Raw genomic sequence first — 27,205 nt, forward strand, 5'->3', positions numbered from 1 at the left:
CAACTCATTTCTGCCCCTGGGTCACCTTCCTGGACCGTGCGGACAAGGCATTCAGCTTCTGCAGCTGCCTGGTAACCCAGCCCGGGAAACTGAAACTCCTTCCCTTCCCTTCATCTTCTCACCCCTTCTGTATTTTAGTTTTTCCTCCAGGCAGATAGGTTCCTCGAGTTCTCCAACATCTCATCCAACATGCCTTAACTATGGGAACCTCCTGCCTGACTCCTTCGAGCTCCCACCAAGGCACAACTTCTGTAGGAACCGAGAAAGAGTCTTCCAGACTTCTGCCTCCACCATACGAGTACTGGTCCTTCCCAAGGTGGAAAAAATAGCATAATGCTACAAAGAAATGCTATCGTAAATTCTGTGTGCAGAGGAAGGCCAGGGAAGGATTACAGAAACAGCTGCAACATTCGTTCTAGCAATCCGTACATCTGAAAGCTCATTAGTGTTCTTCTAGAGCAGTCTTTTGCCTTTAATTGCACGCATAGAACAACTATCAGGGAAGGTCAACAGGGACAGCCTCATGACTTGGCAATATCTTTCAACTTATTACTTTCAATAGGACTTGGGCTTTTGGTATCAACTTCATAAAAACATTTCCCAGGATTGAAAGAGGAAATCCACCCCCTGGTGTGTTGTTAAAGCCAAACAGAATCTATTAATCTATGCTGCTTCATTATCTCCCATTAAAGCATAGCAAGAAACTACTCACTAGCAGCTCACAACATTTAATATTAATATTAGCCATATTTAAGAATAAACACTTGCTTATGATTGTATCTACCAGCCTGGCCTGTATTTAGATTTAAAGTTGCCCCTGTCTACATGCTTTAGCTGATAGAGTACAGAGAAGTGCCTGATCACTGTATTTAGAGATCAACTTCGAACAACAAAAGGCAGATACTGGATTTATGGAATGACCACCTGCTGCAGCGCTTTGAATTGCTAGGGAGCTCTGCGACACTGATTCTAGCAAATACGGTTGCACGTTCCCAGGAGGAACAAAGGCTGGAGATACCAACGGCCGAGAAAACTATTTCCCTGAACTGTCAGCTCTTTGAAGCGTGCAGATTAATTAATGCAGCGCACGGATAGCTTAGGGTGTTCATGACTTTTTTACCACTGAACCAAAAGTTCCAAGCTGTAACGCAAGATCTGATAAAATGCATTTCCCTTAGTAAAAGTCGAACTTTTGAATCACATCTATTTGTTTTAAACTATCAAGTCAGCAATCTTAAAAGATAAGGAACACCATTAAAACAGAGAAAATAGATGAAAAGAACAGCAGTTAACCAGCTTTCCAACTCAACTTGCCAGCTGCATAATGTTTTAAGAAAGCAATTTCAAACCGCTTCTCTTGATACAAAAGATACACGGATATATCTTTATATATATATGAATACATAGATTTTTTTTTAAAAAAAATGGAAGAATAAAACAAAAGGTTCACCACCAGTAAACTCTGCAGAGATCTCAGTTCTGCCAGCACATCTAACTGCAATCACTTCAAGTGTATACTAGGATGACAGTAGTAGACCTCATTTTCTATTTATTTTTCCTTTCATCGGCAGAGCTTGGTATTAATTTGCCTGTATTTTCATACAACACAAAACTGTCCAGGAGCAGCAGGAAGTAGATGGGAGTCATATACCCAGAGCAGAAGCAATTAGGATTCCAAGTTCTGTTATATCTGACTTTCTCCATCGATCCCCAAACAGAAAGAAGCTTTCAGTACCGAATTAATCTGTTCCATCTAAGTCAGCATAAACATTTTTGGGTCGCCTATATGTTCTGTATGAAAAAAAATAAAAAAATCTAACCTACAACACTCTCTGGGCACCAAGAACTGGGATGTTGCAGGGAATCACTAGTTACAGATTGCTAAAGGAATCTTAAATTCTTACAAGCTTAAAATCTTTCAAATCATGCAGGAGATGAACACTGATACGAGCTTACAAACACCGCAGACAAAAGACATTCAACAGTGGCAACTATTCACAGAGAGGTAATGTGTGGATGATCGACAGGTAGAAAGGATAACATGGTACATATAAATGATGATCAACACACAAAGTGTAACACGGTATGTATAAAGGAGGTATTAAAACATGGAACACCAAAAAGATAACTCCATTTTATTTCATCATAAAACTTAATGTACATACCTGGTTTTGGCACAGAATTGGTCACGGACTGAGGAACTTTGTCGTTAATTAGTTCGACACACTCACTAGGAAAAAATCCAACCTGTAGTAAAAACAGAAAGAGAGGCAGAACATTGAATGTAGTGTTTTTAAGATCTGAACTGTTAAACCAGCAACTGTTAAACATTTTCCTCAAACTCTGCTTGCCTGATGCTCCATAACATTATCCAACCTAAAATGACCAGCATAAGAGTAATAATTTTTCAAAATGATGCAGCCAAAAATTCTACAAACGCAATAAGTAGTTCTGTAAAATCCAGTTATAAGTCTGTTTTCTAAGCTTGGTCCACAGAACAGAGATACTCAGCTTACAACAGAGAGGGGAGAGGCCAAGTGTGCTACACACCCTTAAATCTCAAGTGCAACTCGAGAGAGAGACAGAAAGACGTTAGCTGGGTTTCCTGCCCCTGGCTGCATGTATGCAACATGGGATGTAACGAAGAGAGCAAGATGTTTCAGCTCTTAGCATCCTGATGGTACTCAAATCTCACCAACACTTGACGTTTTTTCACCGTCAAAATAATATATTCACAAGTACTTTAACATTTTCTTCCTTTAGAAAACTAAATCAAATATGGGTCAATATATTTGCATGTCTGTGTAGCCCCATTACAGAAAAATGCGTATTCTCTTATGATAAATTAGAAGACACTTTGAATGCACAAAGCTCTCTACCGTGTCCTAGCCTTACTGCATGATCTGATGAGCGTGGGTAATAAGTGATACTCCTGAAGCATTCAAATTAAGCATGTTTAAAAATCTTGCTAAAAAAGTTCAACGTGGTTTTAGTTAAATTGAATTCAATCTTAGAACTGAGAACAGGTTTAATAAAATATACATAGAGCAAAATGAGTTCTACATTTGTAAGTAAGAACCCAGTAATTCGACTAGAAGTAAATGCAAGTATTTTTAGAAGAAACAGCATGAGGTAGCAAAAAAAATCTCTAACAAGCCAGAACTCCTGGTGTGTACTCTAGTATCTGCTCCTGAACACGGACAAGCCAGTGCAACCATCGTGCCTCAGTTTCCCTATCAGCAAAGGACAGGGAGAATAGTGCCACATATCCATTACTGAAAACTGACTTGAGCGAACAGCTGACAAACACACTGCCCAAGCTGTTTAACTGTTAGGATTTATCTGTGTATCCGCTAATCAAGCTGAAACAGAAAGAATATTCCAGAAACAAACCCCAGAGGCAAGGTTCTTCTTAGCAAATATTTGAAAATGCTTCAAAAGCAATGACCCACCCTGGGCTACCACACAGCAGTGCTATGCAAAAAATTTTGACAACCGCTGAATGCGGCTGCTTCTCCGCTGCCAGCATCACTGACAATGAAGACATCTCCAAGCGCCCAATTCCCAGCAAGGTCCTGAGACTGACTACTTTCAAACGCTAATTTGCAGCGTTCCTGCACTGACCTTTAACACGGCATTTTTCCCTGCATCCCCTCTAACTGAGAAATCCTGGAGAGACTGTCTAAAGCAGCATAAGGGTAAAAGACTAGAGTATGGGGAGGATCTTAGTGTTTTGTTGAAATAGGATGTGCCTGCAGAAATGCCCATGCCACTCAAAGGTCTCTGTACCTGGGGAGAAGTAAAATTATTTCCCTTTCACTGTTGAAGGATTCAGGCTAAGATGTGACCAGATAGGAGTTTTACACTTCCCAGCACCCCAACCTTCTTTCCACTTGACGGTGCCTTCCTTCTTACTCTCGTCCCAGATGAAAGTCAAGCCAGACCAGAGCAACTTTTATCCTTAGTCCATATTTCCAAACCTTTTTCTCTCTCCTATCCTGCCTCCTCACCCAACACAGCTTCTTGTGTTGTAACAGGTAATTCAAGCACCACCACCCCTCTGAGACACCCCGTCTACGCCAGAAGCAGGATTTCCTCTCCCGCGTCAGGCATGCGACTGGGACAGCTGAAAGCATCAAGTCACTTCACGCAGCCACAGTTTGGTCAAGGCGCTGCAACAATGCATGGCGAAGAGCCAGCGGACGGGCCCCAAGCTCATCTCAACGGAAGAAGTGGGGCAGGACCGCTGCCAGTCATGGCAGCACATCTATGACATTCACTGGAGCCACAAGGCAGTCAGCGCTGTGAGTCTGGCAAGCAGTCCCTTCTCTAGTTATTCATCTTACACAATTCCCTTTTGTCTCCAAGGAAAAAAAAGAAAATCTCCTTCCTACTCCAAGTGGATTTTCACCCATAAACCTCCAAGCAATTTAGCAGCAGTGTCATGCACAGTGTGTCCAGGTAAACACGCCAGACTTTGAAACTGTTCCAAATTCCCTAAGGGAAGCAACAGTTAATAATAATACCAGATAACTTCTCCTTCCCACACCCCCAAAATCCAGCAAGGCAACCTTCTGTCCAAGTAAGAGGACAAACTGTAATCCATCATACTTAAAGCTGAAGACTCGAAATATGCTTTTTGTTAAGACTATGACAGCACAGGAACAGGACTTGCAATAGCAGCACTATGGCTCGGTAGACCTTGCTTCTCTGATCTATGGTTCCCTGTAATCGAGACTGGCCTGTGCATTACGCTTCTGCTCAAGTGACTCTCAGAGCTGAAGAACCCATCCAAAAACCAAGATAATGTATGGCTTCACCCAACCACTCAGCTGTGTGTGCCAATTTTGCAAGGAGATGATATCCTGGAGTTATATAACGTCGTGGTGATTTTTGTGCAGTTTATAGGTAGAAAATATGCCGATTAGCACAAGCAAACCCTACTAGCATCGCATACAGGGGCCCTTCATCAGGCAGCTCATAGCTCAGTGATGCTCCTTTGCTAGGAGATGTTGAGAAACAGGCTGATCGTTACATACACAGAAAGTACTGGTATTTAAACAAAATACATTATATGTTTTTTAAATACTTTCCTTTACCTAAGAGTCTCTCTCGGACATTTCCTGTGCAAGGAGACAATTTTTAAGTTAGGAAAAATGTACACATCCAGTGAAAGTCTCAGCCCCATCACACAAATGATGCATTTGGGAGACTCAATAGCCGAAGTGATATAGTTTCTTTCATTCTCAATGCTTTGAGAACTTTTTTTAATTGCCCGCAACGTCTATGCCTGAGGTGTGCAAAGAAATCTGAAGTACTTGGACAGCAACCTTCCATTAATCATAATGAGAAATGGTGGATCTAAATCCAACCCAAAATCCCATACTGTAATCAAAAGCTCGTTTGCCTTTGATTGTTAACATAATGTTTCTCCTGCTTCTGGATGCAATATAGAATGCTAAACATGGATTTAGAAATGAAAGAAGCCCCAGGATGGTTATGTCACTGCTTCCAGATATCTCGGAACCTTTCCCAATAAAACACTGTACCTGTTCACAATATATCATTTTTGCCATGTTCATAACCAATAATTATAATGGATTTTTTTAAGGAAAGAGGATTTTTACTTGTGCTAGTGTTGACAAGCTCTCTGATGTTAACTTACTGGTAATGGTTCTGATGGCTTACATTTTCTGACTTAATTTATTCTGACTTTTCTTGCAAGATCCCCAAGAGATCATCTTCAGGGTCATAACCTATAACTTGTGCCTCATTCCCACCCACTCAAAAGATGCTGCTTTTCCTCCCATGGAAAGTTTTCCATGATTTTGTATAAATAAATTAGTTTAGTCCAAGACTTAATCTCAACAGATGTAGCAAGGCACTATTAGAGCTTGAGCCAGGATTAAAGGATTTGGCAACGTCTGAAAATTAATAGCCAGGGTAGTATATATTTAGATGAATACAAGGTCATTTAAAGGTTAAAAAAAATCACTACACACCTTAACCAAAGGAGGAAAGCACAGGCTACTGTTGTATGCAAATGTTTCTGCAACAGCTGCTCTATCTTTTTTTCGCTTTTATGACAGCGTCTGATAAAACTGGAAGATACATGAGGCTTTAAGGGGAAAAGTCAAAGTAACAGTAATAATTTTCAGTGTATGAGGAGGGAACACAAACAAATGAGAAAGCGGCAGCAACATAAATGGCAAAGGAAACATTGTTTGAGACATTTTGATTGTTTTTTTTGTTTTGACATAGGCTAAAGTATGGATTAAACTTCATTCAAAAATTTTTCTCTTTTAGTTTTAAGTCGTGATAGGGTAGCAAAACCTAACAGCGTAACATCAACTTTTTATTGCTTGTTTGGCTCTCATCGGCAGAATTTTCGCTATGCTGTTTGCCAAGTAATTACATAGTAGCGGCTAGGGCAGAGAGCAGGGCACCCTCCCCGAGTTTCCCAAAGTACAGCAGGCATACCAATACAGCTCCTGTTGAGAAGGTACTCACCCGTTTTAGACGGACACCAGTTACAGGAGGAACAGGATTGTTAGTCCTCTTATCCTGAACTCTTGTAAAAGAGAGCTGAACATCTTTGCCACAAAACTTCTGATTTCTTTTATTCACAAAAAGAATGTCTGCGTGGGATGGTAGCTGTTAATTATCCATTCCTGACTGGTATGCCAGCTGTACTCTGGGAAACTAGGTGAGGCTGGTCAAAGGCTCTTCCTTTAACATTCCCACCTGCTGGAGCGGCTGAGCAAGCAGGCAGCTGAATGCTGAACATTACTACCAAAGGTCACACACGCTCCTGCAGTGAGGTGCGAGAAATCTCCGCTGCTCGACTCGAGAAATGCATTCACTCCTACGGCGCTCGCTGGCTGGGGATGGCAAGGGAAATGCCAGCACACACGTGGACGAGTGCCTGTGCAAACTTTTGCTACGCGCCTACAGAAAATGGGCAGCGTGGATGCATGCAGAGTGGGAAACTCGCGGCAAATCAGTTCAGACATAATTTTGCCCAATCTGTTACTGCAGTTGGCACTGTTCTGCAAATGGAAGTGGCCATCTGGCTGAGAAATGACGTCACCGGTGACATGTCCACTGGGCTCTCGCACATCGCCTGTTTTGCAGGTGCTATCGTTCACCAGCCAGATGGCTGCCTCTCGCACCAAGTTCCCAAATCAGTGCACGTGAACCAGAAATCAGACTTTGGCTTCTCATTTGAGAACTGGTGTTTCCAAAGCGACACTAGCCACAAAAATGTGCTCTGCCTTCCCAGGCCATTTTTACTAATTGGTACCCTTTGTTCCCATCACATACATGTTAGTTATTACAAAATGATGCACAAGAAAAAAGTAACGCTCTCAACTAACAGCTTGTTTTACTCCTGACCGATCCAAGACAGAACATGTCCTTTTGGGAACCTATTCAGTCTCAAAGCCTGCGTTCACGTTCAAGCATGGAACGTGGTTTGAAAGCAAGTTTCACAACCAGTTCAAGCTCATTTAAGCACAGGCCGATTCTGAGAAAGTCCAGTGCACCCCAGTTATGCACACTCTTGTGCATTGTTTTGTGTCAGCTCTAGCAGCTGTGCAGCTTGCCGTTGTGCAGTAGTGCAACTAATGAAACTATACCCAAAAGACAGAATTATTCAGAACATCAAAAGGCAGTTGTGCATCAAAAAAGGGCCTGTCCCTAGTGATTCAGCTGTCTGAAACAAAGTTACTGATTGAAAAGACAAAGCATGAAGAAAAAGGAGAACAAAGAGGGCTGGAAGGCTGTTAATGTGGAGGTGGTTGTAATTTAGGTAACAATCTTACAATGAAAGCAGTGACTCACTGAGAGCATTTGAAAAGAAAAAGGCTTGAGGAAAAACGTCTTAAAAATAATTTTACTTTAACCATAGAAAATGATAAGAAGCCTGGTGGGTTGTTTTGTTCCACATAGGATTAAGTGTCTTGCGATGCAGTCATTAGATCAGGTATTGGGAGAAAGGCACCTGCAACTGCAACACAGGAATCTGAAGGATAAGAAAAATGGTGATTCATTCCTGAAGGACAGCTCTGGCTGGCAAAGAATAAATTGACTTCCATGCCAAATTGAAGCTGCAGTTCAAATTGAACATACCTGCAACCCATCAGGTTTGCGTTTCTGTTGATGTCTCCAGGCCTGCCTCTTGTTCGTTTGCACAACACAGAGAAACCCCCGTTCTAAGAGATGGGGGGAGATGCAGAAACGAGTGCACCTCTGCCCAGACGTACACAAGTCATAGCTGGTTTAAATGCACAAAACCGGGTAAGTTCTTTTAAGCGAAGAAGTAATTTTTTTCCATGTTCAGTGAAACCTTGCTCTCCTCCTATCAAGACATGATTTACAACGTAAGCTGGGGTCCGTTTGATAAAACCTTGCTCCTTTCTTAGCACAAAGCTAAAACCTGAGAAGTAACATGAACAAACGGTCCAAACATTTGGTCTTTGGACCTCCTCCTTTTATCTGCTCTCAGAATCAAAACTATCTGGCAAGACAGTCTTTGTTGATTTATTTTAATTAAAATGACTGGATCAACAGATTGCTATCGCGTTTACAATGGCTGTTGTTCCTAAATGGGAACAGAATTGTTTGCCTATAATAAACGCTTTAAAGGCTGCACGGCTTCATCAGTTCTTATACATATTACTATAACAACATTCTTCACCTATACACTCTTTTTAAGAATTCGCCAAGTACACTTCTGTACTGAATTGTAACACATCTCTAGGTCTGATACACCAACACCAGGGAGAAATCTCCTTTCTCCGAGTTCTCTTTTCACTGCAGCAGTTAGTATGGGCAAAAAACTCCATTACAACAGGAAATGTACTTTTCCTGTACACTCAGAGCTTATGGGCCTCAAACTCGAAACACAGACTAGAAAACCCTCTCTCCTTCTTTGTACAATGCTAGAATTTGCATCTCTTGGTGGCTGATGGTGTTTCATGGAAATGAAAAGCTCTGATAAGTACATTTCAAAGAAATGACAAAACCTGTCGATTCGCAGGAAAAATGCACCTCTGCAAATCAGATCCATGGTTGTGTGAAGAGATATGTTTATGCAGTAATAACTGAGTTAGCATAGCTTATGAAATTACTGCCTGTCGACTGAGATACAGCTGTTGAAAACCACCTCTGAGCTAACCAGCTCGACTCTGCAGTCAGCAGGAGCAGAAAGCATACAGATGGTCTGTTACCCTGTCTCAGCTGACAGGCAGTAACTTCTTAAAACACACTAACTTCATTTTCTGCGTTTGTGCAAACACATCCTGAGAGCTACTGAAACATATATTATGGCTGCTGCGTTTCCAATAGTGTGGTTCAGTGGCCGTGGTCTGATTCACATCGTGAAAGACTCTTGCTTACAATTTAAGACGCGAGATTATTCCACCCCTAATTTTCTGTTCAGCAAAAATATGGTGCTCTATTTCTGCAGCTGTTCAGATCTGTTGTGTCAGTAGACTGACTGAGCACGGATACAGACAATCCCCTTTTCAAGGGGTTTGCTCATCAACATCTCTTTATGCTGGGAAAGCACAATAAAATTGCTCTGATCTGAGAGAGAGAAGGCACTGACAAACTGCAAAAGAGCTCCCTTGCTTCTTGTGTCTTTAATCGCCAGTGATGCTCTTCCTATCTAGTCACAATTTCAGCCAGCCTGATGGCAAGCAGGGAGCTCGCACTGAGTAATGGAATCTACGTCCTGCATGGGGATACCACGCGCTTGCGATCAATCAGCTTTCTGCAAAGCATCTGCACTCACGCACAGATCACAAAGTAGTTTTGTTTTGGTTTGTTTTATTGATTCACTTGGAAGTTAAATGCGGCAAAGCCTGATTGTTCCAAGTAGTACTAAAGCATTTCATTAATTTTTGGATCGTATGGCAAATACAGGTTTAGGGCTTCTAAGATCAGAATAAAAGTCCTACAAAGACCTAACAGTTCAAAACTAGAACAGTCAAGTTTGTTCAAGAAATACCAGTATGTTAACTCTAGAAACAAATTTAATTTCAGAGCAGGTACCGTATGTCCACGCTGCTCTGATTTTACAAATGAGATGTTATCTGAACTCCCACATCTGATATAAAGCCAACAAAAGCTGTATCTCACGTGCTCTGGCTAATCGGACAGAAATGTAATCGTATAACTAACACTCCATTCAGATGGGATTTGTAGGGTTTGGAGATCCAACTGCATACACAGCTCTGGTATTAATGACAGCAGAACCACAATCTGGATCTGGCACAGAAAGGTCTGTCAGGGAAAATCTGAGGTACTTTGAGAAGACTTTCCAGGCCAAAATATACAAGTGCCTGGTCAATTCTGACCCTCTCCGCAGCAAACTCATAATTCCACCTACTCACAGCAACTGCAGTATGAAGATCCCTCCTACTTGAAAGAAGCTGAAATATGAGACACTACAGTGTAAGGAGGTAGAAAGTCAGTTACGCCAAGCTTCAGCAGCTTTTGGGTTTTGCTTTGTAAATAGAGACTTTTTTTTTTTTTTTTAATTTCCTAATGAGAAAACACAAGCTAGGGAATAAAAACTCTTTTGGAAGGAAAGTGCCATTTCGACGCAAAAGTTTTGGTACCTAATTCCCAGGTATGTTTAGGATCCTTTGAAAATTCAGTCTAAATCTCTCTGCTATAACATTTACAGAGACCACTAACAGTACCACTACACAATAAATGCAGACATGAAAGCCCAGGTTAGTTAGGTGGCTTGTCCAAGTCAGTGGCAGTGTCTTATCAGCTGGCTTTCTCTGAACCCTTTATCTTCTGCCTGATCTAGTTTTAGACAGTGGAAGGAATGGGATGATTTGAATAACAGTGTCAGCTGCTGAGGGGCTGCAACATAAGCTTCCACTAACATCAGGCCAGCTGTCGATCAACGGGTCACGGCTATCCCTAAGTCGCAGAGAGAGGCAGGGAGATAACTTCCTATGAAGACCACGCGGCTGCTGTAGCCCACGTCCAGAGAGAAAGGGGAAGTCCTGCTACACCAGCGCAGGGACGCTCTGCCTGTACCCATGAGCAATCCTGCGCAGGCGCAGCAGTTCGATAAACGCACTGCTGAGTATCCTGCCTTTATTTAAGTTGCACTATCGTGTCTGATGCTTGCGCTTACCTGAAATCCATGTTTGCCCCTCCACCATGTGGTCAGCTCCTTTGGTGGCATGTCAATAACAGACACTATGTCTCCCACCTGCAAAAGATTGGCAACATCAATCACAGCTCGCAATGTGGCTAGGAGGAAAGCACAATTCAAATAACTGCATTCTTCAGCGCGGCAAAAAACTGTAAAACTTGTGAGCAACTGCACCAATGCCAATCTCGAGACATCTGCCTCTGTAAAATCAAACTGTGAGGTAGAAGAGTTACTGCATTATACAACATACAGGATACAGCTGCTCATAAGGAAACAATTCTCAAAAGCAGCAGGCTCTCTGCCAAAGGGTACAGAAGTGTTCTGATTAAACTGCAGACATAAGTAAGCAGTGATGGTGTGAAAATATTCCCAAGTAGCTGAACTAATTTTTACTACACGCCCTATATATGTTTATGTAGGCATTGGCATACGTCTTCTTGTTTCCTTTCACAGCAAAAGGTTAAGAGCTCCCTTTGTAGTTCACAAACTGACCAAGACATGCTTTTCTTAAGTAGAAAATGAACAAAGGTGGTGTGGTGTTACAGCAACAGGAAAGAAAATGACCAAGGAGACCAAACAGGTTTTCTGAAGCTTTGCTCATTCCCATAAAAAATGTAATACTGCAATAGTTCAAAAGGAAATCAGTATAATCAATACTAAATTTGGCTTGGTGGGAATCAAGATCTATGTGGCCTGTCTTGAGGAAAATGAGATAGGCCAGAGCTGAAGGGGCAGAACTTAAATAGGCAGCCAGGTACAGCAAAAACTGTTAACAGTAATGCCTGGCTTTTACCAGATGTTTTACATTGATGGATCTCAAAGTGCCTTACAAAGAAGATAACACATCCACATTTTTCAGATAGGGATAACTGAGACACGGGGAAGTGAAGTGATTTCCTCAAGGGAATAGCAAACCAAGAGCAAAGCAAATTTCCAGTAAGGAAACTGCTGTCACCACAATGAGCAGAGAAGCCAGGTATTTTCCTCAGTATTGGGGAGCAAATGCCAGTCAGCTACTTTTGCAATTGCCGATTACAAATTAACGATAGCCTAAACGTAAAGAGAGAGTTTGGGCTAGGGAACAGAACGCAGCATTGTAAAACAACCGATCATATTCCACTTCTGTTCTGCCAAGGCTTCTCACTGCGTAACTTGGAAAGCCACACGTGTCTTGGTTTGCCCGCTTGTACACTATGCCTCATAACAACTTGCTGGACCGCATGACAGTTGCAAGGCCAAGTTAGCCTGCTGGCACAGAGCTGTGAGATCTGCAAGCAGGGAGTGCCATCTTAGTGCTTTTATTAATACTGAAACACTGCCAAACAGCCTGTGTCCCGTACTGCATGCATTGGAAGATGACACACTCACATGTCTTTCTGATTAGTGCGGTTCTTTGGTGTACAATAATAATTGCCTCGATTTTGAATATGAGCAAAACCCTGGCAGCCCTAGACTATCACTATTATTTTTACTTCAGGCGCTGCATGCTAAGAATGTGATCACAAAAATTCCTTCGGGCACTAACTGTTTTCCTTCACACTTTTTTGTATAATGCTGTGAATGCTCCATTGATAGTACCACTGCACACAAACAATCAGAGCATAAAACACTGCTCTCTGGGTAGAACAGACAAGAGCCAGATAGCCAAAGATTTCCAGGGTCTGATCTTCCAGATCTTTGCTCCACAGCAGCTCCTCCTCTGCATCAAGTAAGATTTTCAGAGCAGTTTTAGATTATCACCTGCCCTTTAAGTACCAAATTCTTTCACAGTCTGGTTCTTTACTTTTCATGGGAGCAGAAGCTCTTAAAAATGGTTTTAGACACGGACTTGCCAACAGGAACGCAGGTTGTGTAAACTGGCCAATGAGTAATTAAATTGGCACGTGTCCACATATGCACATATGTGGACAGTCTTCCCGAACAGATACAACATACTTTTAATACACTGTACAGTACAAAGTATGCAGGGTCTGCTGCTGCTCAGAGACCAGGCTAGAGTACTTGGCAGTATCTGTTTAATCAGAAGATGCTAATGCCAAGTAAAGCTATATTTTAAAGATGACTGAACTCCTCTCTGTATCCAACCCATAAAATCGAAATATTTAACTGAATCTTCTAAGCTTCACCTCACAAAACATTCTGAAAGTGTCTGAATATATTCCTTGTGCGCACACACGCACAGACACACACAAGTTACACTCTTCTGTATGTGACAACAAGGAACGTAAGCTCCTTTAATTATTTACCTCGAAGGACAGTTCGTCTGCTGCTTGAGCAATATATCTCTTAATAACATGGGCAGCAGCAATAGCAGGAACGTTAATGGATGATTCCTCATGGACTAGCAGGTGATTCCCCTTGTTATCAATCTGAAATAAAGAGCAGAGGAGACCGTGAGGCAGCTGAGGACAAGTGAGGAGGCATTTTATTGGTGCTCATACATGGCAGAGGCTTCAAGCTGATTCAGAGAGACAGCACAGCTTGGGGGCCCCCCAAGGAGAGCAGTGTGGAGGGACAGTGTAGGGCACAGCACACGCAGAAAGGAAGAGGAGGAACAATTCATAAAGAGTATTTCAGAAGGTCGTATGTCCCCATCCAGCTAATGAGAAAAACGCTGTATTTGTGCATCTTTGTGTACAAACAGTAACATGACAGCGAATGTTTACACCTCCCTTTAACACCAAATCGTATTGTTTTTCCTGAAGTACTTAAAATGGCAATACAAAAGCGACTACAAAAATTCTCTACGAGGCGGAATTAATGCTCAAGAAGAGGCACTGAGGTAAGGAAGAAATGCTGTCAAACCCAAAACTAGTGTTGCTTTCAATTTTCTCCCACCCTTTTATTGCTTTTTTTAAGAAAACATGGCTCCCACCCCTTGCTGCAATCATCAGCCTACTTTCAAAACTCCTAGATTTTTGTGCTCGTGTAAAATGTTGTAAGATTCTCCATTAATCTGAAAGGTTATTCTGGATTGCATGTGCAATAGCTTTGCTGTAATCTCTCGGTCCGCTGTGTTGCTGTAAATTCTACAGGTTCATTTTTCTCTATAACTTCCTTCCTCCCTTTGTGCTGAGGTTTCCAAGATTTTTCTCATCCCAAAGGATTTCAGGCTGAGGAGGATACCAGCAGGGAAAATTGCAGGAAAATGCACTCAATCCTTATCACAACCATTTAAAAATGAATTGCAACAGTCTAATAATAGTTGTTTCTATTCCTGGTGTGCAGCAATATCATCAGGCAATGGAAAGACACACATATCTCTACCCAGACTAATCAGCAACAGCACTGCTGACACAGACAGGTGGCCTTGATCACTTAGCCCCATTCTTTCCTGCACTCCTTGCCCAATAAGGTCTATTGTTTAAGATGGTAGAAGACCATTAACAGAGAAACCAAAGCTGCAGCTGCAATTCACAATATACAAACAGTGCCACTGCAAGCACAACGCAGGCTCTGTTGAGCAGTTTAACCAACAGTGATGGCAAACAGGAGCAGATAATATTTATTGTTTCTGTAGCTATCACAAGGAAAAATAAAAAAAAAAAAAAAGAGGGCAGACAAACACCATAACTGAGACAGCTACAATAGTTTTAGGAACTTGCCGCGCTTGCAGTATCGCCTTGACAAAAAGGAGCATAAGAATGTATGCGCTTTCTGCAATTTATTGTTCAGAGACTTCAGCCATGAACTGGACTTTCCCAGGTGGTCCACTGACCCAATTGCTGCTTCACTAGAATTGCCACCTCCTTTTATTTCGTGAATATCAGCAGAACGATATGTCTTTGGGTGACAAAATCCAAGCAAGAGGGGGAAAAAGCTCCTATATTCTTAACTTCAGAGCTGATTCTGTTTGTTCTATACCTTTTGTGGCCACCTACATGCCTGTAACAGGGGAATAAAGCTGTTAGGATAGCATTTCAGTGACACCAGTAGGTCTGGAAGGATTATACCTCGTTCTGGAAAGGCAAGAGAGCACATTTGTGGCTTGCTCTGCTGCTAAGGTGAGGAAACAACAACGTGAGCTTTGTACTCTACCTCCATCCATGTGAGAGCAGGCCCACAGTTTATCTTGTTGCCTGCGATGGCTGAGAGACGTGACAGGTAAGCCATCAGCATCTGGGTGACAAGCTGGAACAGAAAGAAACAGACATACAGTTTTTCTGTTAGTACACCATGGTTTGGAGAGACTTCTTCAGACTTGGAGAGACCACAAATTATCCATTGCCACAGGCAAGCATTATAGAAATATATTCCCTTTTGCAAGGAAATCTGCCATTTGAAGAAGGACGGCAAACTATATACAGTGTTATAATGTTTACACACACACAAAAAAAAAATGTGTAAAGCAGCAGCTCCCTCTGAAAGTAATAATGCTATTTTTATAACATGTGAAGATTTTCTAATTTCCCTTGTCAAGATACCTTAAATCAAAAGCCCTCCTCTCATCATGAATTTTACATACAAACAAATCATTTGTATTGTGGCCATCAAACACATCTGAGAACCATTTAGCGAAACAAAACACTGGCTGCCATTTCCACCCACTTGCAAACCCTGAAGAATGTGGCAACTCAGGCTGACCCCTTGGCGACAGAGTAATATTTCAAATAGTAGAAGAGAGTTTTAAAAATACACTTAGCAATGTCCCTTCTATAACAGTAAACTTGCTTTTATTAAAGTGAAGCTAGCGATGTCCTTCCAAAGCTTCACAGTGACAGTGTTATAAAGCAGTATTGTAGCCCAGAGTTTGTAGGACTATTTAAAACATTGTTCTCCTCAAACATCTGTTCAAATGTGGTCAATTCAAAATAAAAAATATAGTATGAGACACCACACAGCTGCAGATTTACATTTCACAGCAGTAGAGCGGTTCAGCATCTTTACATCTTCTATGCTTACAGATATGATGCAGATTTTCAGCCTCTTGCTAAAAAGTACATATTAAATCAGTTGTACAAATAAAGATGTAAGAGATAGGAATGCCTAAAATATAATTAAAAAAAATAAACCCAGGAATTTATTATCCTGAATATTGCTGCTTCTGCTGAATTTAAGAAACTAGAAGCTTTACATTCTCTTCAGAAATAGCCTGCATTAAACCGAAGCAACTAATAAATCAGATTCTCCGATGAGCAATGGGACCACAATATCAACTTTCTATATTCAGTGGCAAAAGCCCTGCAAGACTTCAGGGGGGTACTGATTTCAGCCATTGTGTGTTGCTCGAAAGCAATCAATCCTCGCCTGCTCAGCACTGAAAGAACACAGATTCTGATTTATAGTTCCTGGATGGATTCCTCTTTGAATGCTTGGAATGCCCTCAACTTCCTCATTTCCCTTTCCAGCTACACATCTTGTGGGCAGGCAGCAAGAGCCGTCCGACACAGCATGTCAAGATTTTTCCATACTTGTGGTCGATGGTAGGGGGCAAACATACAACTGCAGGTCTCAGAGATAAGTGACCTGTGAAATGAAGCACTGTCCGTCACCGTGATACACGCTCTTCCCGCAGACAGAGGCCAAACAGTTTTGTTATGCTCTACTGGCTCAAATAACCTCTGTGGCCACGCATTACACTGCCTCCCTCTCCACATCTTCTGAAATGATGCAGTCAAGATGCACCTGCTACTTTCCAGAAGATTATTTTGGACATGAATAAATCTCTGAATTATCAACAGGCAAGAAGCCGAAGGAATTCCAGCTCACCATATTCCAGGTGAAGACAGTAAGTCAAGAAATGAAAAATACCTCTTATTCATTTAGGAAAAAAAAACACTTTTCAAGCTTTTTAAAGACCATTTCAATAATGCACTAATGCAAATGCTCTTAAAAAACAGCTTCAGTAATTTTCAGTTTATAAATGTAAGTCTAGCATTCCAAATGGTATTACTCTTGCAGTGTGGCAGCCCTAGAACAACATGATTTCCTAGGAATGTTAAGTTGCTAACATTAAGTCAGAAAATACCCACATCATTGAAAAAGTTTCTGAAGACATAACAAAATTCTTATCTAAGGTACTAATGGGACAGCTTCTTTCTTGACACTCTCTGTAACCATTCCACATCTAGCAGCACATTAATTCATATGAACTCGCAGGGCGTTTCCCTTTAGATCATCGAAATTAAGGGTAGAAAACACATACTGATCTTATTACTGGTAATCAATTTCCAAATCTAACCCAGGCCGCATTAAAACTACTTTGTACATACATGAAAATATCTTCCAACCCCTTGCTGGTGACTGTGCTTTAAATGTTTACGGAGCTGATAATTTACCTCCGGACTGTCCTTCAGGGCATCGGAGCGGGGTAGCTCTGAGAGCTGGGAGAAGCGCCGGTCATAAATACATAGGTGAAGATGTTTATCAAGTACTCTGAAATCTTCATAACTCCGCTTCACGATCCAGCTCCTCCCCTGCACAAAGAGCAAAGAGAATCACACTTTTATAAGCTCCTCACCAATTCACATTGGATGAAGAAAATGAAAATTTGTGCAGAAGTAGCAGACAGATCTGGCCATCTTTCTTCTCAAAACATTTGCAAGTGATGAAAGTGCCTTAGTAGTATTTTCAAGTTTTAATTTGTAGACAGCCATTCATGCTCAAACCAGCTGCTAGTGTTCCTGTTTTAATTATTTAACCACGGGTTTGGATGTGGCCCAGCATTATGAGACCTATCCAAGGCTTTTAACTTCCACCTGTCTTACAAGGATTTTATAGCATTTTCATACACAAGGTGTCTTTGCACAAATGTAAATTACAAAATGGTTGTATAAATAGCATGGAATTAGATTCTACATAGATAGAAGAATATACAATCAGGGATCTGAAGGCAGAAATGAAGCTTGCAAAGTTTCTGTCAGGCGCCCCAGGCAAATCTTCAGCTGAATTAAAAAAAAAACAATCTATGATGAATAACACTAGCTGAAGATTTACTCCTGAGTGCATATCATTTCCCCAATTAAAATACTGACAAGATACATACTGCTCCAGAGGACAAGGAAGGGACCATGGCAGCACAGCATGATTTGCTTTGTGAAGCTTTTAATATCTAATGACTACTTTTAAATGCTTGATGGCCTATTATGTTCAATAAAAAATGTTGTAATAATGCAGCAGGTTACAGGTCAAAGCACTTTATGAACAGTCATTCGTCCTCTCAACACTCCCATGAAGCCCCTAAAATGAGACTATTCCTGTTTTACAGATGTGGACACCGACTCAGTGAGCATGGACCTCCACACAGCTTCCCTGCCTTCTATTTCAAGTGCAAAGCGCTTTCTCAGGCTTTCTTTCCTAAAATCAACAGTACGGCCATATTTAAGAAGAAGAAAGTCTCTATCAGCATTACACACTCTGCTTCACACTCCACATGCGGTTGTCTCCCTTGGGAAAGGATGAGAAAAACAACAAAGCATGCAACAGATGTTAGCCATGCTGCACAAGTCCAGGTGCTCCTACAGCAAAGCAACGCTAGCAGTGCAAGGACTCGGAAGATGTCAGAGGAAGGAATTGCATCGCTCCGGGTTACACGGCCACTCAAAGGCAGGGCCAAGGATTAAAAGTGACAACGGGATGCCTGGCAACCAGTACAGAAAGCAGGGAAATGCACGGTGTAAGAGGGGACACAGCGTCGTTTCAGTTTTCCATGGGGAAAGCCGTTGTAAAGCGTGATCCCAGACCCGCTGCACTACACCTGCTGGAGTTCAGGACCCGGTGCCCTCTCCACCCAGGCTACAAAAAAGCATGGCCTACTCCGACTTCTCAGTCACCATTCTGCTACATTCTTCTGTTCATCAGGAACGTTATAAGCATCACTTTTCTATTAATATCCAAAGCTTGCAAGGCGATTGTAAATGTAGAACCTATAATCCAGCGTACCAGCTATTTTCTGTCAAATTTATTTAAGACAACTCCAGGCCATGTATTGTGCCCACAAATTCTGCTTTCATATCACAAGAAATCACCCATATTTCCCAAGCCTACAAAGAGCGTATCTACGCAAGACATGAATGCTCTGTAATTTCCGTGAGTTATATCATTTTACTTTTCGTCTAAAGGAAAAAAGCAAAAACAGGAGTGCAAGTCTAATTATTTTCAAGAAGGTGACAGCCTTTCCAATTTCTCCACCTTTTGCAATTAAGTACTTCTTGCTCTTTTGATAAATTGCCAGTATGACCTTCAGCTAAGCAAGGTTTAGTCACCAACGTAAGAACACACCGAGAAATCGCTGCAATCCGTTATTTGCTTCTGCCTGCTACACATAACAGGGCATTTCAACACAATCTCGTACGTTATCCACGCAAATAATAAACCTATTTGTCAAATAATCATAAATCCGTTATTAATTCCACGATATTTTAATTTTAGACGTTGGACTGTAGGTTTGCAGTCTCTTTTTATCACGAATTAAGACAGTAAGAGTTAAATTTACAAGACAGGAATAGCTGGGGTCAGCAAGCTACTGGTCCATGTGACAGGTTTGGAGAACGGACTATACAGACAGCGTTCTCCTTGCTTCTGATGAAACCTATTCTATACGATCACAGTAACGAGGCTACTGATAGCTAGCAAGGAGGCTGATTAACGAGCATATCCAGCTTACCTCACGACAGCAGCAGTGTTTCTTGCCCCACCATCTCCCTGAGAGGTTCCTCCTGCGCCGCACAACAACTCGCGGAGCAAGCGCTGAGCTGGCACAGTCCGAGCGTGGTGCAGAAAGGTAACCCACAACCACCGCTCCCGTACCTTAAATCTGCAGCAGTTCGGCAGCTGCTAAGCAACCAGCCGAGCTATCCCTGCGAGCTATCCCTGCGGAAGCAGCAGCAACCTCCATAAGAGGGGTGGTGCACATGCCTGGAGGCCAGAACCACTGTCACCATTCCTAGGTAAGTCGGCCCAACGCCTGCAATCACAGCCCTGGATCTCAGGCTCTCGTGCAAAAGGATCGCAGGATGCTTGTGGTGACAGGGCCGCCCGCTCTTCAGTCGCATTCGGAATGACTGTGCATATGATGTGTTAGTACAGAACGCAGTTTCAGGGGCAATAATACCAATTCCCACCCAGCAGAAAGTTATCCCAACACCCTAAATGTGACTATTTCCTAATACTCTACAGTTTTAAGTCTGCCATAACTACCTTCAAAAAGCATACGTGCTTTAGGTTGTTCTAAAAGTTGTATTAAGCAAAGTTTTTGCAGATTTGTGAGTGACAAATTTTTAAGCAAAAGTAAGACAGCCATATTTACGAGGGGTGCAATTAACTTTACAGGAAAGAATCATTGCAGCAGTCTAGGAAGGAACTGGACAACATTTAGTGCTTCCCCTCAGATCTCCAGTATAAATCACAAGTGAAGTCTAAATTCTCTCAGCCAGACTTCCAGAGTTGCATCGCCAAAGCAGCAGAAACAACAGTCACCTCATTTGATATCAAAAATACTACAATGTTTCACTATGTCAATATAAAAACTGTATATCTTGCTCCCATTTCCTGCAAATTCTAAAGTGCCAGCAGGGTTTTGCAAAAGGGTTCTTTTTTTTAATTTAGAGAGTTAATAAAGGAGAAACAAGTAAGTGACCGTTAAGTTGGTCTCATGTTGTCAACTGTGTTTTGTAGCAAAGCTAAACGTTACTGGTGCTTCGGGCACATAATATCCGTAAGGTGAAAATGCCTTCTTCACATTCTTAATGATTTCCACTAATTGTTGCTCAAATAAACTTTTGATCACCCTCTCATTTTACAATTCAATAATTACTTTTCTATTCTTTAATTATTGATGGTCCTGATTTAGAGAAGCACATGCTTAAATCCCATTAATGCCAATGGGACATAAGAACAGAGGTGAAGTTAAGCACAGCGATTTCCCGGATTCAGACCTTCAGTTACAAACCTGGGTATGACAAATTTCATAAACATAAAAAAATCAAGTCTCAAATGAAGACTTCAATAATGCCATAAAATAGTTCCACAATCTTCAAAATGAAAAAATGACCGCTGCCTTAAAAAAAAAAAAAAAAAAAAATCCCTCTTGAACAGAATCAAAGTATTTTTTGGAATTTCATTTTACAGAAACGTTCACAATGAAAAGCGTCGTGACAATTATGGAATTTCTCACAAAATGGAAAATCTGGGTTCATTCCTACTCTTGTTACAGTTTGATCTGTTCTCCCTTACTCCTGCATGCTGTGTAGGATTAAACGCACGATGAAAGACTGGTGAGATTTCACCACACTGCACAGAGCTTCTTATTTTTTTCTGATTATCAAAGCAAGAACTGTCATGCTAAAAAATGATTAGAGATTACTGAGCTGATGATTTAATTTCCACTGAGCCAGAGATTTGAACCTCCCATTAGTAAAACCATTATACCGAGATCGCAGATCCTACAAAGCTACCCAGGCTTCACAACTCATGAGACAAGATTCAGAGGGACAAGGATTCAGAACCCCAGCTCCACAAGCAATATTTTCAGCTCTGCTGGTCGAGCGGCCTAAGGAGGACGACACGCAGCCGCGGCCAGGAGAAGTTTACATACTCCCTTTTGCACAGCTCGTGTGGCGATACTTCGGGTGAGCAGCAGCATCAGTCCCCGTCCCCTTTCTTCCCAAGCCCAACACATAGCACGACAGTTGCAGCTCAGTGATGGTTTGTCTCATTACGAACAGAAAGACATTACTTCTCGTAGTACCGCTCGGTTACTGTTGGACTGGGAAATTTAAGGAGGGTATTTTAAAGCATCCTTTGCATTTTCATTCCCATAGTTAAAAAACCCCACCTGTGCTCCATCATCTCTCACACCCTTCAACTGACCAGCACAAAAACCTTACTGAGTTCTAAGAGGGGCTCCCCTAAGCTCAAGGCCAGTTCCACACAGGAATATTTTTATGTGGACTTAACTGTTTTCACTTGGGATCTGGCAAGAAGCAATTCTTCCCCTGTTGCGCACTGAACAGTCAGTGGCTTACTTGGAGGCATCCAGCTAACAAGAGAGAAGCGAATAGGTTCATCTGTGTCAATATTTGTGATACAATTCATTTAGGAAACAGATATGCACAAGTTTTATAATAAAGATTTACAGATCTCCTCTCCCCACTTTGTAAAACACTGTTTCCAGCTGAATCTGTCTAGAACTGTGCAGATAGGGCTCTTTTTTGTCCATCAATGCCTCTTCAAGCCAGACAGGGTACTACTGAGTTCCAGCACGCACAACTCTCCTGTCCCACGGTCCGAGTATGTTTTCTCTGTAGCACCTAAGATTTATTTATCTTAAGACAGGGATAGACCTTTCTGTTCTGGTTCAAATGCTTATTTCCTGAGAGAAATCACATGGATGCTCTCATGAACCTTACCAGTCCACAAGAGGATCGAGACCAGAAAATGAGATGAAAGTATATGGCAAAAGTCACTGCAGTTTGACCCTATAGTAAGAAAACACCACGTATTAAATAGCTGGAAAAATGCCAGCATCCACCAGCAGAGTTTAACTCTGCCATGTGGGTGACCTTTACAGCTGTCTGGGTCTTGGGTTCTGTATGTTATTCCACCATGACCCTTCAGCCCTTTTCCTATTACAAGTCACATTGGAAAATGGCTTAGAAATTTAGTCAAAACAGAAAACAAGGCTGATAAAATCCATCACTTGGAGTTTACCCAGAAGTGTTTTTAGCTGGTGCCGTAGGTGGCTTTATCTAAGCTTAAGTCTGTTTACCGAAATGTCCTGGATGATTTCATGACTTCTGGTGTATTATTATAACTTCAAGGAAATTAGAAATCTTTAAAACTTAAGGGAGTTTGCACTAAGGCAACATAAAGCCACTTCATTTCTGAATGAAAGCGTACGCTCAGCAACAGGAGTTTACTCCTTCCCTCCCCACACCATAGGGTAGGGAACATGATGGCTCTTCCTAAAGCTGGAAGACATTTGCATTAGCTTAACCCCACTGATGAATGCATAAATTTTACTTAACAAGCATCAGCACTTGCTCCCGTGACCCCTTCTGCTGGCAGAGCTGGGCAGTGATGAGCGCTGGGCACAGACACAGCTACATCAAGAAGACGTCTGTTCACTTCTGGAGTTGGCCTGGCTTAGAAGACAGCATCAACAGCTTGCAGCGTGATACCCGTTCTGCTGTCAGGCAGCTGCACGTATGTTTAGAAGAAAATAAAATATGGGGAAGAGGGAGCTTTAAAGAAGGTGAGAATGATGGAAACACTAAAACTTCCGAGCTCCACCTGGAATCACAGGAGATGGAGACACGAGAGACCAACTATCGTAAGATGAAGGGAACATACGTACGGACAGACCACAAGGCAGAGGAGAAAGTTCAATGTATTTGTGTGGTGAATCCTTAATAGCCTTATTCCACAGAAGAAATTAATCTCTTTCAGCATTAATTATCAGTTTATTATCAATTAATTGCAATCAGCAGGAAAAAAAAAAGAGATTTTAATGGAAACCACTGCAGCATTTCTCCTCTAAAAATTATACTTCCTTGTGCTCCCTGATTCCAATTACAGATAGGAACGCTAAAAACACACGTGGGAACACGAGGCTGCCCGAGGCCTGGTCTGAATCACAGCAGTATTATTCCTGCTTGTTCTCACCAATTTTGGAAACTGGCCACGATCAGGTATGCGCAGCTTTCCGAGCGCTAAGCTGAAATACGCCGTGACCTTCCAGTGGTTTCTCCGTCACTCAGAAGAGCAGCTTTGCCAGAAGCATCCAGACAGCAGGCAAATATTTGGCTCAGGCTTTGGTGGCAGTTGGTTTTGTACAGGTACAGAGAAATAAGGGCACGCTAAGAAGACCTAACACAAACATATCATGTGTACGGCATCTGAAATGCTAACAACTATTTTTCCTCCCACAAGAAAGCCTATTTCTGAATGGCAGGCAGGCAGACACCTGATGAACTTGAAACAGGATTTACAACTCTCAACTTGTGAATGAAATTCCCTGTTCTCCTGACATGTTATAATTTAAACAATTCAATATCGATCATCTCTTTAGGAAAATTATACCGTAAAAGCAACAGGTCACAGAGAGACACAGGGGTGAAGGGGAGGGCGGCCACAGCATGGGGGACTGCTTTTCTACACTTCAGAAAATTAAAGTAATAACCCAACATGAGCTTATAGCCACAAAGGAAATACTTCAAAGCCACGAACAGACCAACTGCTAAGTAACAGGGACCAAAATTCTGCCATCCTACAGGTAGCAAGGCAATGAGTGAATGCATATATACTTACAAATGATTACATGGACCTTGCACATATTTAAATACAACACCCTCCTTAGCCTGTGCCCCAAATGCGCTATAATCTACTCAGCACTTAACCACAGACAAGAAACAATGTTTCATCAAAGTAAGCAAACACCACCATCCTTTAAAACAAACCAAACAAAAAAAACCCTTTGAAAATTACTTGCCTGAGGTTGGTAAAACAAAACAAAAAAACCCTTTCCAAACGACTTGCCTGAGGTTAGCTGCAGCAACCGTAGCTTAGGCAGATAGAGATCTCCATTTTCTCAAGTCTCATTTCTTGGGCACACCACGGAAGCAAACAGCTGGGGTTTTTTTAAATTTTTTTTTTTTAAAGTGACCAAAGCACATAAGCATGTTTTTGTTAAAACTAACTACCAGGAAGAAAAGATTTTGTAGGTCCAAACCCAAGAAATTTTGTTTGAACCCCCCCCCCCCCCCCAACCCCAGTTATGGTTGCTACGCAACAGGACACACATCTATCACATCATTTACAAAATAACAGAAACTTAGAGGCATGGAATTAATTAAAAACATGCTGTATCTGACACTGCTTCCATTACAAACCCATTTATCTTGATGCCCCGGAATGAAGCAAAAGATGTTAACGGTATTTGGAAAATATCACTAAGATGATAAGAAATGCCCAGTGGCCCACCTATCCCTCCTCTTTCCCGAGGACCCGTGGGAGCTTGGCCGCTCCCGCAGCCCATTCCCCCTTGCCTCCCCCCCAGATTTATCAGAGGGAACATCTCTGCCTACTCCTGCTCCTTTGGGTAGGGTTACAGAGATACAACACACGAACATTTCAAGGAAAAAGGTACGCAAGAAGGTATGTTAAAGATAAAACTCAAGGAGAGAGGGTAGAAGGGTGAAATGTTATTTAGAAAGCACAAGAAACAGAAGTGGCTTTGGAGAAGTTTTCTTAGCAGAGCTGGAGCTGTAGCCAAAATGGAAAAATAGCTGCTTTTTTGGCAGCTGCATGCATCAGTTTTAAGAAGAAACATTGAAAAGCGGTGCCAAGACCCAGGAGATGAAACATTTAAGACAGGCCATCTTTAATATCTAATATCCCTAATGGGGTCCTTTAAAAAGGTAAACTACAAAGTCTGAAATAAATACAGTATTTTAAAACCACAGATCAGGTAAAAAAACCGCATCATTAGAAAAACAGAAAGTCAGTTCCTTTTTATCTGTCAAAGCCTGAGCCCTTGATTGCAAACTTGCTCTACAGTCTCTAACAATATCAGTTTGCAATTTCGCTTAATGCCTACAGCCCACAGCCTGTCTGCACATTCGCAGCTTTTGAAGTTTGGAGGCTCTCAGCCCCTGCCAAGGGAGCGGGGAACTCGGGAATTGACAGCAGGTCTACGATGAACCGATTCCGAGTGGGTTTACACTTCGGGTGTAAATCTTGCTCAACGAGCGCCGGGTGTTCGCTGAACGAGGTCAGTTTGCCACGGGTTACACAACCCACGGTGACAAGAAACACCGGCTTGATGGCTTTTAGCAAACGTGGGGCACAAACCGGCTCTGTAACTCTAGGAAAGCCCTAACGAATACAAAGATTTAAGGATCAAGCTCAATCATGTTTTCCCTGAGAATTCTGTCACCAGTTCCTCTAAAACAAAACTTGTTTTTAATTTAACGTACAGTCAGTTATGAATCCAGCTGGGCAAAGCACCTCTAGTTACTGAAGACGACAATGGCATAAACACTCCAGTGTTTTTATTACCAAAAGCAACTCAATTATAAATTTTCTTTAGAATTTAACTTTAGAGAGAGAACTTCTTTAGAGTTTAACTAAACACGGTGCACTCGGTGTAACTCGTAGGACATAGCTTTTGAAAACAGGCCAAATTGAGAGTTGTGCCACTTTCTTCAGTGACAGAAAACATTTGCTACAAACAATGAAAATGACGTGTCTTGGATTTACTGCTAAAGCATCTTTACACACGTGCTATGTATTTTGATGTGGTTTCTGTGCCTTGAGAATGCCTTTTTTTTTTAATATTCTTTACTAACCTGTTTGTCCTATATTTTACGTCCAATGAATCTGTTGTTTGGAAGGGTAGATGCTCTTCCAAGGCCTACGAACTTTATCTACATCCAAGTCGTTCAGGTTTGAGGCATGATAACTGTGCACCTTGTCTTTCTCCTGATGCTGGCTTAGCCAGCTAACATTACTTGTTGATCAAAGTAACTTTGCAGCCTGCAGAGGATGATACTGGACGAAACTGCTGTGGACCATCTGTCGCAAAGGGCTGTCAGCTTTCCCAAGTAAACAGGCACTGTAATATTGCTATTACAAATGTATGTATGTTAAACTTCTCTATAAGGAATAAACATCAAGGCAGCTAAGAAAAACAGGAACATCCACCACAATCCTCCTCTTATTTTGGATTTGAACCAAGCTCAGCTCTTGGAGAAGTTTTAAAACAAGTAAAATTGTAGACAAACTGCTCCTCTGCAACGCATTTACACTTGCTTAGTTATGGGGCAGGATTCAATGTCTCTTCAGAATAAAGCCAACTGTCCTCTTCAATTTGTGGCCGGGCCCAGCCTTGTCTACAAAGCACCACATAACAATCAGAAGCCCTGCCAAAATGCATCACTTACAGAAAGAAACCATAATCGCTATCCTGTCCTCTTAGATTTCAACAGTGATTTTCACTTTTGCTCCAGAGCTAAGTGGAATACAATTTGGATACAAGAAGATTGAGCTCTCTAATTCAGAGCTTGCTTTCTGAAGGCAAAATGC

The 27,205-nt window shown here is 41.7% G+C and overlaps 1 protein-coding gene across 8 annotated transcripts in view; it reads right to left on the reverse strand.

Annotated features, from left to right (window-relative positions):
- The window catches only part of ARHGAP32 (Rho GTPase activating protein 32), a 257,698-nt gene that overhangs the window by 66,378 nt on the left and 164,115 nt on the right, over positions 1 to 27,205 (reverse strand). For all 8 annotated transcript variants that reach the window (XM_087763521.1, XM_087763516.1, XM_087763519.1 and 5 more), the window contains 5 exons: positions 17,461 to 17,598; positions 15,221 to 15,313; positions 13,429 to 13,551; positions 11,162 to 11,239; positions 2,166 to 2,247 (listed from right to left, as the gene is read on the reverse strand). In XM_087763521.1, the coding sequence (XP_087619647.1) occupies positions 2,166 to 2,247; positions 11,162 to 11,239; positions 13,429 to 13,551; positions 15,221 to 15,313; positions 17,461 to 17,598 (514 nt within the window). The remainder of the gene's footprint in view (positions 1 to 2,165; positions 2,248 to 11,161; positions 11,240 to 13,428; positions 13,552 to 15,220; positions 15,314 to 17,460; positions 17,599 to 27,205) is intronic.

The sequence above is a fragment of the Nipponia nippon genome, unplaced genomic scaffold (genome assembly GCF_047370975.1).
Source record: "Nipponia nippon isolate SJK-2023a ecotype South Korea unplaced genomic scaffold, ASM4737097v1 scaffold_28, whole genome shotgun sequence".
Classification (NCBI taxonomy): Eukaryota; Metazoa; Chordata; class Aves; order Pelecaniformes; family Threskiornithidae; genus Nipponia; species Nipponia nippon.